This window comes from Helicoverpa zea, chromosome 27, assembly GCF_022581195.2.
Source record: "Helicoverpa zea isolate HzStark_Cry1AcR chromosome 27, ilHelZeax1.1, whole genome shotgun sequence".
NCBI classification, from domain to species: Eukaryota; Metazoa; Arthropoda; class Insecta; order Lepidoptera; family Noctuidae; genus Helicoverpa; species Helicoverpa zea.
Genome location: NC_061478.1, coordinates 5,136,392 through 5,149,845, shown reverse-complemented (window position 1 = coordinate 5,149,845; position 13,454 = coordinate 5,136,392). Strand labels below are relative to the sequence as shown.

The 13,454-nt window shown below is 36.9% G+C and overlaps 1 protein-coding gene across 1 annotated transcript; it reads left to right on the top strand.

The window, feature by feature from the left end:
• The first annotated feature begins 893 nt into the window (after window positions 1-893).
• On the top strand, window positions 894-12,400 carry LOC124643573 (cuticle protein 1-like). Its single transcript, XM_047182603.1, has 3 exons — window positions 894-1,006; window positions 11,196-11,374; window positions 11,901-12,400. Exons 1-3 carry the CDS (start codon window positions 992-994, stop codon window positions 11,974-11,976), a joined length of 270 nt encoding a protein of 89 aa, XP_047038559.1. The 5' UTR covers window positions 894-991; the 3' UTR covers window positions 11,977-12,400.
• The last annotated feature ends 1,054 nt before the right edge of the window (window positions 12,401-13,454 follow it).

Here is a 13,454-nt window from a genome sequence, read left to right as displayed (position 1 = left end):
TGCGCAGCCGTCAAACTATGCGTGAAATGTTTAAACTAATACAATTGGTGGCAATCACTTCTGTATTGTTTGATACTTGTTCACTTTTCCAAGGGAACTATTCCCGCACCTCGTCAAAAGGATATAGCCTTCCTTAGCCTTCCTCGATAAATGAGCTATCTAGCACTAAAAGAAGTTTTCAAATCGGTATTGTGGTTCCTGAAACTTTTCAGCTTTATAAAATTATAGTACATAAGACAGATTGTTTTAACATATTGCAGTTAACTAAAGCATTTTTTACTGAATTCTTAACATAGATCCTACGACCAAAAGTCATGGATCCTACAAAAAAGCCTTAAGAGAAGACCCGTCAAAAATCTTGCCAAGACAACCATATCCAGAATTACTAACAATTTCAATTTGAACATACATACATTTTAGTTAGGTGACGAAGAGGTTAGGTAGGCACTCGCTCCATGTAAAACACTGGTAGTCATCTGCATCTGGTTAAGTCTGGAAGCCCGTAGGGGCGGGATTGTTCTCACAAGTTACTGCGGCCCTGATACACTGAGAGCTCCAAAAGGAACATGATGGGTTTTAGTCAGCAAGAAACTGACACTCCCTCACGCTGCACCCACAGCGGGATGGGTCATTTGATAGTTTCCTTGGAATAGTCTAGTAGAGGCAGATCATGAGACAGATTTTTATACACATATGACACTATCAAATTGAAATTGTAATAAATAACTTTTAAATACAACCAAAATATCATCATCATCTTCCTGACCTGATCCCTTTTTATTCGGGGACATCGCACTATATTTTTTTCCTCCATTTTCTTCTAAAAAAAACTATATAGGAATCTGTAATATCTAGCAACCCCGAATAGTTTCGAGAAATATTACAATACTGCATACGAATGTTCGACTCGTGCGCACGTATATAAGCGGCTTGCTACCAGCGTAAGGCATCAGTCTCACTGTTCAGTTGAGAGGATACACTTACAGACGACATGTACGGAAAACTGGTGAGTTGGGATATTTTTTTGTATTTGTAGTTTTGTAGTTGACGATTTTGAGAGAATTGGAAGTGTGATAAACATCTTACCCCCCTTTGCGTGGCGCAGTCGGTTAAAAAGTTGATAGATGAAGGAAGTCTTTCTATCTGGCAGATTTTTGTTTTTTTAATATATATTTTTACTTCTACATAATTGCACAAGTTTATTTTTGATGGTCAATTTTTAATCTCAATGAAATTATTAATTCCTGAAGTGCGTTAAGCGATACCCCTAAAGTCGTTATGGAAGAACATATTTTATCTGTAGCTATTTCTAAATATAAAACCTAATGTTCGAAATCAACATAAATGACTGAAAACTAAATGAAATTAGCATTAGGCGCCTCCCATACATGTTTCAATTTTAAACATTTTGCGTTAATTGACTGACTGACTCACAAATACTTCTATTCAATAGTTTTTGCGTATAAGTGGAACAAACGAACGAACTTTTATTTTTGTATGTATGAATGTATGGACATCCGCATACGTACAATCTTTCCCATTTCAAATATTAGTAGGATCAAGCCTAATAATTAACTTAGGAAAATCCCTTTCACCATAAAACGCTACTCGCTCCGCTACCATCAAAACCCAGCTTTACCTAATTCCTGACAATACAATCCACTGTCAACATAACTCTTTATATAAAGACAAATTATTGTTCAAACGGAGATTGATTTGTGAATAGACTCATGCATAAATGATCAGCTATTCAAAATGTTGAGTCGGCAGTCAGAAGCTTGAGTCTGATATGTCGTCTGACCAGTTTTAGGTGGGAGATGAAAATTCTTGTGTCTGACAAGCGGTATTTAAAGATTTATTTATTGAGAGCAAAGTAAAATATGTCTAGTTGAAGTTAAGGATAATGTTAAGTTAAAAAGTAAACAAGAAAGCCCTAACCCTGTCCTTACTACAATAGTTGGTATTATAAATGCTAAAGTAACCCTGTCTTTCCGGTTTACCCACCAAAACTACTGAACAGATTTAAATAGAATTCAAACTGAGGAAGGACACAAGCTTCATTTTATCCACGTGCAGGAATAATCGGCTCACAGGTAGTGAAATATGTGAAAAAGTCGTGGTGGCCTAGTGGGCAAAGAACCAACCTCTCAAGTGTGAGGGCGCGGGTTCGATTCCAGGTCAGGCAAGTACCAATGCAACTTTTCTAAGTTTGTATGTACTTTCTAAGTATATCTTAGACACCAATGACTGTGTTTCGGATGACACGTTAAACTGTAAGTCCCGCTGTCATTGAACATTGGCAGTCGTTACGGGTAGTCAGAAGCCAGTAAATCTGACACCAGTCTAACCAAGGGGTTGCCCGGGTAACTGGTTTGAGGGGGTCAGATAGGGCAGTCGCTCCTTGTAAAGCACTGGACTGGAAGCCGACCCCAACATAGTTGGGAAAAAGGCTCGGAGGATGATGATTTGCAGTCGTGGTAAAGTAGTGGTTAAAGCACCAACCATTAAAAATGCAACTTTTCTAAGTTTGTAGGTACGTACTTTCTAAGTATATCTTGGACACCAATGACTAATTAAAGGTGAAGAAGAATATCTCCAGGAAACCTGGACTATAAAGTCTGAAATCACCAACCCGCATTGAGCAAGAGGACGAATTGGAATTTTTGGCGCCAAGGATGTCAATTTTTCTCAGTAAATACAAAACGGATCAAAATACAACTTGGTTACCTGAAAGTTCATGATATAAGCCTTATTTTGTTAGTTGTAGAAACATGATTAGGTAACTTTAATAACAGAGAAAAATATATCAAACATACCTCTTTTTAAAAAGAGATTCACATATTATGGGCAAACGGGACCGATTTAAGCCTCTTAACTTTTTTAGTAGTTGAGTATATACATACTCTTTAAAATGGTAGTAGGAATTTTTATTAAATTATCATTTCTAAATATTAAAATTACAAAACCATTTTGTCGCTTACGACTGTTAGTTATAAGCTAGCGCGCGTATTGTTATCCTCGCCCCGCTCAGACGCTCCGACCCCTTTTGGCGCCTTAGATGCGCGTGCCGGTTATGGAATTATTGTTGACCAATTCCTCGCCTATCTTTCTCCGTGTGAGAGGAGGCCGCAGCCCAGCAGTGGGACGATACAAAGCCAGATGATGATATTAATTTAAAAGCTCTGGAATTTTAACTCCGGACATAATCTAACGAAGATATTTACAATGACTAATTACAATTAGCATTATCTTAATACATGGCCTGGCGGTGGGTGTATGTACCTACTTACATGACAATAACAGGTGTAAATATGCATGATATGAGTTACTAGCTCTGCCCCGCGGGTTTACCTGCCCTTGGCTCTTAAATACATCGCCTACGGTGTGAATTTGTTTTTAATAAGCATTAATTGTATCTAATCGAAAGCTAGTATATTTACTACTACTAATATCATAAAACTAATGAGTTTGTTTGGTATCTGAAACTAATCTCAGGAAGTACTTGATCATTTTGGATTATATTAAAATATAAGATAGCTTACTTATCGAGAAAAACTTTTTATCAACAAATGGAAGCTAGAGTCACACATATAAAAGTTGTTTTTTTTTATATTTTTATTAAAGTTTTTTCAAAACTCAAAACTTATTTATTTTTGCGAATATGGGTACTCGTGGATCTTATATTATTGAACAAAAGGAGCATTGACGATTATTATACACATCTATGAAATATGGCCGAAATTGTTTTTTTTTTTTCAAGTAATAAAAAACTCGCTCTTGCTAATCAAACTCGTAGTTTCATAGATAGGCGTGGTTAGACAAACCAACTGCATATTCAGTTTTACCATTAGTTGAAAATCAGTGTAATTAATTATGTATTAATTCAATATCAATCATAATTTATCTGGTAATTTGTCGATCGATATAATTAGAGGTTGCCATGAGGTACCTAATTACAATATGATATGTATGTATATGCAGCAATTAGTATTTTAATATCTACCTATTTCTTATACATAGTTGACATGTACTTATCATATCTTTAATCTATGTTACATATTATAAGTACTAGCTATTTCCCCGCGGTTCACCCGTTTCCAGTGGGAACTACTGCCCATACCCGGTTGAAAATAGCGCGTTTTACTCGGGAAGAGTGTAGCTTTCCAACAGTGAAATAATTTTTCCAATCGGTTCAGTAGTTTCGGAGCCTTTAGGGTACAAACAAACAAAAAAAGTTTCCTCTTTATTATAAACTGTTGTACATAAACTGTCTTAATTCTTTATTTATTTATTGTTAAGAGTGCAATAAAGAATAAATAAATTATATTAGTAAACTACCTGAAATTTAATTCTGACCACCACCACCACTGACCACTGGCCACTGAGTAATAGCAACCACCCTTGCAAAATTCTTGGAAATTAGAAACCCACCTACTAATCAGTTCTTACATCAAAATACCAAATTCGAAATCCGAACCCAAAATCTCTATGACACTAGACCATAAACAATATTCAAAATGGCCGAAACGATGCAATCTACACAGTAATGTCATTGAATTTGAATATATCGGCTGCATTGCTGCATAATTGCATTGTTGCACTGACTAATCGATTTTGGTGCCACCCACTTGTATTCTGTAGTGGGAATTCTGGATTTATGCAAGTATTTTGGGTGTTATAATGTCTCAAGTTGATAAATCTTTAATTTAACTATAGCAAGGTGCAGGTTTTCCAAAAGTAAATGAAATATTTTCATCAAAATATACTAAGTAATTACAGATACCTAATCAAAAATAAAAGAAAGATTTTCATCAAATTTTTTCAATTTAATTAAACCAAGTAGATGCAATTTTTATAATCGTAAAACATTTTATTTGTTTATGAAGTTATTTGGCCATTAAAAATGTCTTCAAATTAGTTCACCTAATCAATTTTTATGCTAAATTGCATAAAAGGTTGTTATTTCAGACGACAATTAAAACTTTCTCTAATAGACTCTAACGTAATTAAAAAAACGCAGACCCAAAAATACACATTTGTCACGCCAAGAATTTAAATTCACACGCAACTATCAACATTTAGAAATTAGACCAAAATACATTAACAATAAAAAATACGAAAGTTCCAGTTTATAACTTCCGGCTCCATCAACAGATCAGTTCGACAGTACCACATTATTGTATTGTCATCAGAACTACATACAGCTGTCAATTTCATGACGCTACGATCGTGCTACGATCCTTGGAAGATGGCTAAATTAGTTACCTTAGATTCATTATATCGGGTGTGTCGTTCACGATCACATTAAATGAAATGCGTTAATATACTGGTTAATATATGTCGATTAACACAAAGAAAAAAAAATACGTAAAAAATAAAAAAAATGACATTTTTCATACAAAGTAAATAGAATAAAAATGTGCAATACAAACAACTGAAATTCTCCCTTGAAAACTGGCAGCTGTCAACTGATCAAAACATTGGATACTCCTAACTTTATATCTGCTTTACACATGATGTTGTACGTAAATGATAAAAACGAAAAATGACTCCTGTGGCTAAACCAATGAATGGATTAGGTTATTTTTTTTAACAATTCGTCATAGAATATCATAAAGTATATGCGATAGGATTTAATGTGATTAGGTATGCCACACCCGATATAGTTAAATACAGGTCGATCTAACAAAAGCATGTTATTGTTAGTATCTAATAACAATTTAAAAAGTAATTTAAAAAAGCAATAACTGCCTATCGTGTCATATGCACGTTAAAAATTAATTGCATTTGATATTGCAACGTTGCAATGTTACCTAAATCATTGTGTTGCAGTTACGCCCTGGTTCATACGATAGGTACGCTTAAATTGGTAATAGATTTAATAAGGGAGTTGTAATTACTAAGGTAATTGAGTAAGGTCATTGACTTGTCCCACTGCTGAGCAAAGATATTCTACAGGTATAGGTAGGTACTAAAATTATAGAGGAAAACTTTAACTTTGTTTGTAATGAATAAACTCAAAAACTACCTGACCAATTTTAAGAATTGTTTTACCATTAGAAATATTTATTATCTGCGAGTAGGGCTGCCATTTCGAATTTCGAAAAACCCGGACAAACATTTAAAAAAACCCGGACATTTGCCGTAAATCGCATTTTTTCCCCGGACGAGTCCGATTTTTTTTTAAACAAAACAAGACCTAATTTTCAATATTACCATATAGTTAAATTCAATGAGGTGCTTCCTTACATGAAAAGTCAGGGCCGTCTCTAGCTCATGTAGTACCTATAGTTCGGCCATTCAGAGAATGCGTTCCTGACACGTCGCGATTGAACTGACGACGTAACTTTGCAATGGCGTTGCAGTTACGATAAAAATATTTTTGCTGGTTGTTTACCGTTTTAACAATTGAGGAGCATTAAAACAACATTATTATATCAATAATCAATGAATGTTATTACGTCGTCAGTTCAATCGCGACGTGTCAGGAACGCATTCTCTGAATGGCCGAACGTATTAAAAGATTGTGACTTAATGTATTTCGAAGGTCATAAATAAGAAAGCTCATATGGAAACTGGGAGTTACCTTCTTGTTAGTAATAGGACTTTAAAACGGCGCTACATTTTTGATAGGCTAGACAAAAAAATGTTGAAAAATAGAAATAACTGCAAAGTGAAGATGCCGCGAGCGTAGCGAGCGCGAAAATTTTTGAGTTTTGGGTCACTAAATATAATAAAAAAAATCCGCAAAGTGAAGAAGCCGCAAGCGAAGCGAGCGCAAAATTTTTTGAATCTTTAAAAAAAATGTGCCAAGAAAAGAAGCCGCGAGCGAAGCGGGCGCGAAAATTTTTGAGTTTTGGGACACTTCGACTTCTGCAGCAAATGCTTGTCTATTTGTAATTTTACAAGGTTAAACTTCCATACAAGGCAAGCAATCTCATGTATATTATGTTTTCCACTCGTAGTTGATGAAGGCGGGGCAGGCTAGGAATTGGCTTGGTTGGTGGATTTAACGATTGTCATTGAAAACCCGTACCTATGACTTCTTATCCTCTCAAATCGAGTGATCGTCCTCTGAAATCTGCTAGCTCTAGGCCTGTATGGCGTTGGCGTGGGCGCTCTGCGGCGCCCGGGTTATTCGCATACCCTGCACCATAGACAGGTTAAGACGGCCCTGTGAAAAATGTCCGGGTTTTCCCCGGACACTTCTTGAAACCCCGCCCGGACGGCCCCCGGACGGCCTCCAAACGAGGACAAATCCGGGGAAACCCGGACGGATGGCAGCCCTATCTGCGAGTAACATAGGTTATATTTTATCCCGGTAAAGGCAATAGTTCCCACAGAACGCGGGTGAAAATAAAAAATATAAGTACAACAGTGGTGTACATACACCTATGCGTACCTACTGAACGATATGGGTTGTTAAAAACAATTAAAAATTCAGTAGTTTTCTCATTTTAGTGTCTAAAGTTGAAAATTGACACAAATTCGTACATCATTTCATTTCTGCTTGAGTACCTATGTAGGCACAATATTGTAAACCTAAAAGAGTTATTTTGGATAGTTAAAATCAGATTAGCTAAGGAAAATGTTTTCAGTATTAAATAGTTAATTTACCGAAGCATTCTGACGAATAATTTTAACTGATTAAGGCGATTATCACACTGCCCCGCATGATGCAGCGTAGTGCGTGGATGCGTTTTTTTCCGTTGTATGGAAATATCTCCGTTTGTATGGAAAACACGCATAGTCCAACACACTGAAAATGCATCCACGCGCGTTCATGCGGATCACGCACATACATGCGGAGAAACACGCACCCCCGCGCGTAGGTGCGGGGCGAGACGCAAGGTATGGCACACTGAATCCCGCAATGCCGCGCGTGATTTTAAATGGGCGTGACGTGTATATTTGAAAATGGAACTCGCTGTGCGTGAATTTACAAAACGCACCTACGCGCGTGAGTGCGTGAAAAACCCGCACGATGATGCAGATCTGCACTCCCGCAGGAACGCGCGTAGGTGCGTCGACAAGCAAGATGCAGCGTGATGCGGGGCAGTGTGAAGATCACCTATGTCTGTAAACTAGCATAAAACCTCCCAACTGCACGTTACCACATTTGCTCAACAGATGGCGTTGATCCGAATGTGCGAAACTTGCATCGCGCTATGGTTTCGTTACAAGAGTTCAATAAGGCAAACTTAGTAGAAGGGACTTGTATGTCATTCAAATACATTATCTAACATTAGATTGAATAAGGAAAAAACTAATTTTTGAAATAACCCCATGGGTGCTATGGGGTTATAATCAAACTCAAAATATTTATTTGTTTTGTTAAGGTTTATATGATAGGTTTTTCTCTGATACGACATGACATTTATTAGACATTTATGTTAATATTTAAACAATTATTACTGTATTATTTGTTAAATTTGAATTTCAAAGTAGGTACGTATTCATTACATATTCTTCTTTTGGGCGACCCGCTCCGGATAACAGTATTTCCCCACTGTTTAACGTATGTTATTACACTTATAAACCTTCCTCTTTAATCACTCTATTTATCAAAAAAAAACCGGCCAAGTGCGAGTCGGACTCGTGCACAAAGGGTTCCGTAAATTACAGTTAAATCAACCTATCTCAAAAACTATAAGAGATACTTTGATCAAACCAAAAATCGTTGAAAGAGTTAATTAGCATGCATCACCTCTATTTTTTTTAGAATTTTATACCCCGTAGTTATAAAAATAGAGGGGGGGGGACATACTTTTTACGACTTTGAGAGCTGATATCTCAAAAACCGTTCACTTTAAGAAAAATGTTTTTTAGAAAACTTTATATCATTTTAAAAGACCTTTCCATTGATACCCCACACGGGTATGTACATCGAAAAAAAAAATTTCATCCCTCAGTTACATGTATGGGGGGCCCCACCCCCAATTCTTTTTTTTACTATTTAGTGTCATATTTTTGTAGCGGTTCATACAACACATATTCCCATCAAATTTCATCACTGTAGTACTTATAGTTTCCGAGTAAATCGGCTGTGACAGACGGACAGACGGACAGACGGACAGACGGACATGACGAAACTATAAGGGTTCCGTTTTTGCCATTTTGGCTACGGAACCCTAAAAACGCATGAAAATCGGTTGCGTAGTTTTGAAGATTTAAGCGTACAAAGGGACATAGGGACAGAAAAAGCGACTTTGTTTTATACTATGTAGTGATTCCATCTTCGAGCCGATGAATTTCGAATGTTATACGTATGCCATTATTGTGACATGCATCAGGCCATAAATTAAAAAAAGTAGTTTAAGTTACCGAGTGTTAAATGGTGTTGATGTAGCAGTACTTTTTAAATAAATAAATAAAAAAAAAATAGGTGTTCAAAGCCATATCTATGCCACGGAGTCAGAAATGTTCGTAAGCTACCATTAAAATTTCCAAGTGCACGTTACCACATTTGCTCAACAGATGGCGTTGTTCCGAAAGTGCGAAAGTTGCATCGCGCTATGGTTTCGTTACAAGAGTTCAATAAGGCAAACTTAGTAAAAGGGGCTTGTATCTCATTCAAATATTATCATTAGATTTAATCGGAAAAAAACTAATTTTTGAAATAACCCCATGGGCGCTATGGGGTTATAATCAAACTCTAAATATTTATTTGCTTTGTTAAGGTTTCTATGACATGTGTTCAAAGTTATGTATACCTTTACCGAGAGAGGTCCCTAAACATATTATGGGAGTGTAGTACAAGCTTAGGCCGCAGCGGGAAGTAATCTATTATTCTCGATGTGTACACCTATAATAAGCATGGCAAACTAGAATTTTATAAAACTTATGTTTTTTTAAACATTTTATTATTTTTTGAATGCTGGTCGTGTGCCAATAAAAGAAATAAATAAAATTAATGCAATTAGGTCAAGCTTCTTCAGCGTAAAAAAAGTGAACGAAAAGCGTACTCAAATGGATTAAAGTCAAATTCAAATAATTTATTTCATTTAAGCCTCTTACAGACAACCTTTGGATGGATTGAGAATAAAAAAGAAATAACTGTATTGCAGGTAGTTTTTAGTGTACTATGTATAATATTAATACCTAAAAATAGATAAATAAATAAATAAATATACATATATAGATGTATATTTATTTATTTATTTAATATACATATATGTAAATATCTAATAACATATAATAACTGCCTCGTTGGTCTAGCTGTCGCAAGTGCGGCCGCTGAGCACAAGGTCTCGGGTTCGATTCCCGAGTCGGGCTGAAATCGCTTTGTGGGTTTTAGAAGACTTTCACAAAGCAGCCCGGAGCCTGGAAGCTGGTGATTGATACACCCGTGCATCGGAGAGCACGTAAATGTCGGTCCTGCGCCTGATCTCTTACCGGTCGTGTCGGATTGCCGTCCCATCGCGCTATGAGAGTGAAGGAATAGTGAGTGCACCTGTGTCTGCGCAATTGCTCGTGCACTTTAATATGTCCTGCGTAGTTGGCTAATCTCTTTACATGAGAACAGCCGCCGTAGCCGATAATCGGCTAGGAGGACATCATCATGTAAATATACATATATATATATATAAGTAAATAAATAAATAATTGTCTGTAAGATATCGCTTTTAGCGATAGGACCGCCCATTGTGTCACCGACTTTTAAATCTGTAGATCAGTGTTTTGTTGTTGTTTTTTTTTTTTTTTTTTAATTGGTGTACATAGTACCATTGGCTGTGTTTCGGATGGCACGTTAAACTGTAGGTCCCGGCTGTCATTGAACATCCTTGGCAGTCGTTACGGGTAGTCAGAAGCCAGTAAGTCTGACACCAGTCTAACCAAGGGGTATCGGGTTGCCCGGGTAACTGGGTTGAGGAGGTCAGATAGGCAGTCGCTTCTTGTAAAGCACTGGTACTCAGCTGAATCCGGTTAGACTGGAAGCCGACCCCAACATGATTGGGAAAAAGGCTCGGAGGATGATGATGGTGTACATAATAAAGAGTATGTATATCTATCTATCTATCTATCTAAGCCTTTACAAGAACTTATGAACGTCAAAACTATGAATATATGAATTTTGATTCTAGTTGCCCATTCCAAAAGTAGGTTCCTGTGGAACGGGCAAGAAACTCCATGGCCGATCATAAAATTTTCCGTGTGAAAAAAAACATTGCTCATATAATTCTTCTTGTCCTCAGTTCTTCATCTTCGCGCTGGTGGCGGCAGCCCTTGCCCGGGAGTACCCCGCTGGCGTGCATCCCGCCGTTTGCCCTAACTACCCCTACTGTGACGCGGAGGCTCTAGCCCGACACACCCCGGACGGCATGCCTATTCCTCAGTGGGGATACAACCCTGCTGTGGCCCCTGCTCACCATGGGTAAGGAGTTTTTTCAAAAGACTACAAAAGGAGGTTTTCAATTTGAACTGGATTTTGTGTTGTGTTGTGTTGGTGTGCGATAATCTCATAGTTTTCTACAACGATTTTGAAGCGTTTTATTTTGTTTCGAGATACTTTCAAATCGAGAAGTTTATTAAGATAATTTACTAATTAAAGTTGAAAAATTAGTAGGTAGTATTATTCTTTGCTTAAACGCGCTAATCTTAGGAAATCCTGAACTAATTTGTGTATGACTCAGTGTTAGATAAATAGCCCATTTATCGTGGAAGACTGTAAAAAATAACTTTCACCCTCATGAAATTAGTTTACTACCTATTAATGTTTGATGAAAATCCGTTTTTCAAAATCAAGGGCACATTTGTATTATGTACCTAATTTTTTCGTAAGAAGCTACATATTAAACTATTTTTTTTAATGCGCCGTAACATAAATCCTGGTTTTTGCTCAAGTTGAGGCTCTGGGAACTCCAATATGATAGAAATAATATTTTTTTTACTTCTTCCAGAGCCGTCCCCGCCGCTCCGAGATACCCCGCAGACTTCCCCCCGGCGCTTTGCCCGAACTACCCCTACTGCTGGTGAACACCCCCAACACAACACTTTTCCGACACCTAAATTATGACAGCTTCAAACAATAAGACGCCATCTTGTTTGTAGAACATTTCTATATCATCTGTGCTTATGTCAATGTCAATGTCAAACATGTTTTGGCGGTATTTTTGACATAACGTTTTGGAAATGTCTACAAATAAATTGGGATAGTTTGAGAAGATATTTTAATACCCTATTTTTGGTCTGAAATATGAAATGGCTACTTTTAGTCGCCATTTTGTACTGTAAGCTTTTTAGTAATAATTGGGTATTTTTTGCAATAATTTCTAACAGAAGCACTGCCATAATATTGTAAAAAATAAAACAAAATGTAAATAGACGCATCCATCTTGTTTTTGTAAGAAAATGCTTGTTTGCATTTGTAATTATATTTTTTTGTAAAAAAATCGTGTAAAAAATAATGTAAATAAAAAATATTATTTGTATATTTTTTTGTTTCTTTAATTGAACCTTTTGAAAACTATTATTTAGACTTCAGCCCACATTTCGTAGGACAGATAATCGGGCCGATTTTTTATGGGACTGCCGGACCGGGATTTTTTTCTACAAACAGTCGGACACCGATTATCGGACATGAGTAGACAGCCTTACGTAGGTATCAAGACTACCTGGAAGCTTTCAAACATGAGTAGTCGGAACACTCTCGAGGAAGATGTAGGGAGATCTTTGCCCAGCAGTATGACAGTTCAGGCTTAGAAAAAATACTTTGCATAGCAGTCGAGGCATCGACTTCCCAAAAAGGAGGTTCTCAATTCGACCGCGTACCATATATTTTTTAAACATTTATTTTTGTCATAAATCAATCTTAATTGCAAAACAATGTCTTAAAAGCGATTTATAGCATTTTCAAAAGTCGACCACTCACGATCATTTATCTCAATCAGTTTGACATGCGTGAAATAAAATAAATACAAATAAAATGGTTTTGTAGCAGGAAGCTGCGCTCAATCAGATTTGTACTTAAATTGATATAGTGACATTTTGAATTACTGCTTTATTCAGAAAGGAGCCAAAATTATTTATTTCTTCCTCACAGATATAAACAAAAGAGGAAACATTTTTCAGTTTGTTTGTACCCTGAAGGCCTAAACCTACCGAACCGAATTGAATACTTCTTTCACTGTTGGAAAGCTACCTACACTCTTCCCGAGTAGCATAGGCTATATTTTATCTCAGTAAAGACAGTAGCTCCCATGGGACGCGGGTGAAACCGTTGGAAACCAACAAGTAGATATAATAAAATAAATGAATAAAGTCCGCCGAGGTATCCTCACCCTTCAGCCGCTCATGTCCCTGTTGCCCTCTTGTTGCTTTTCAGTGACTGATTCCCGGGGGCCCAGTAAGTGAGTTGGCGAGTGTCCACCTGCTATTTTAACATGTATTTAATACATTGTCATCGGCAGGTGCCATAGTTCCCGTAGTTTCCCCATTCCTGGTCCATTAGCATC

Bases quoted from the DNA above. Each gene is read 5' to 3' on its own strand.
- LOC124643573 (XM_047182603.1), top strand. The intron at 11,375-11,900 runs GTAAGGAGTTTT...TACTTCTTCCAG, and splicing joins GTGGCCCCTGCTCACCATGG to AGCCGTCCCCGCCGCTCCGA.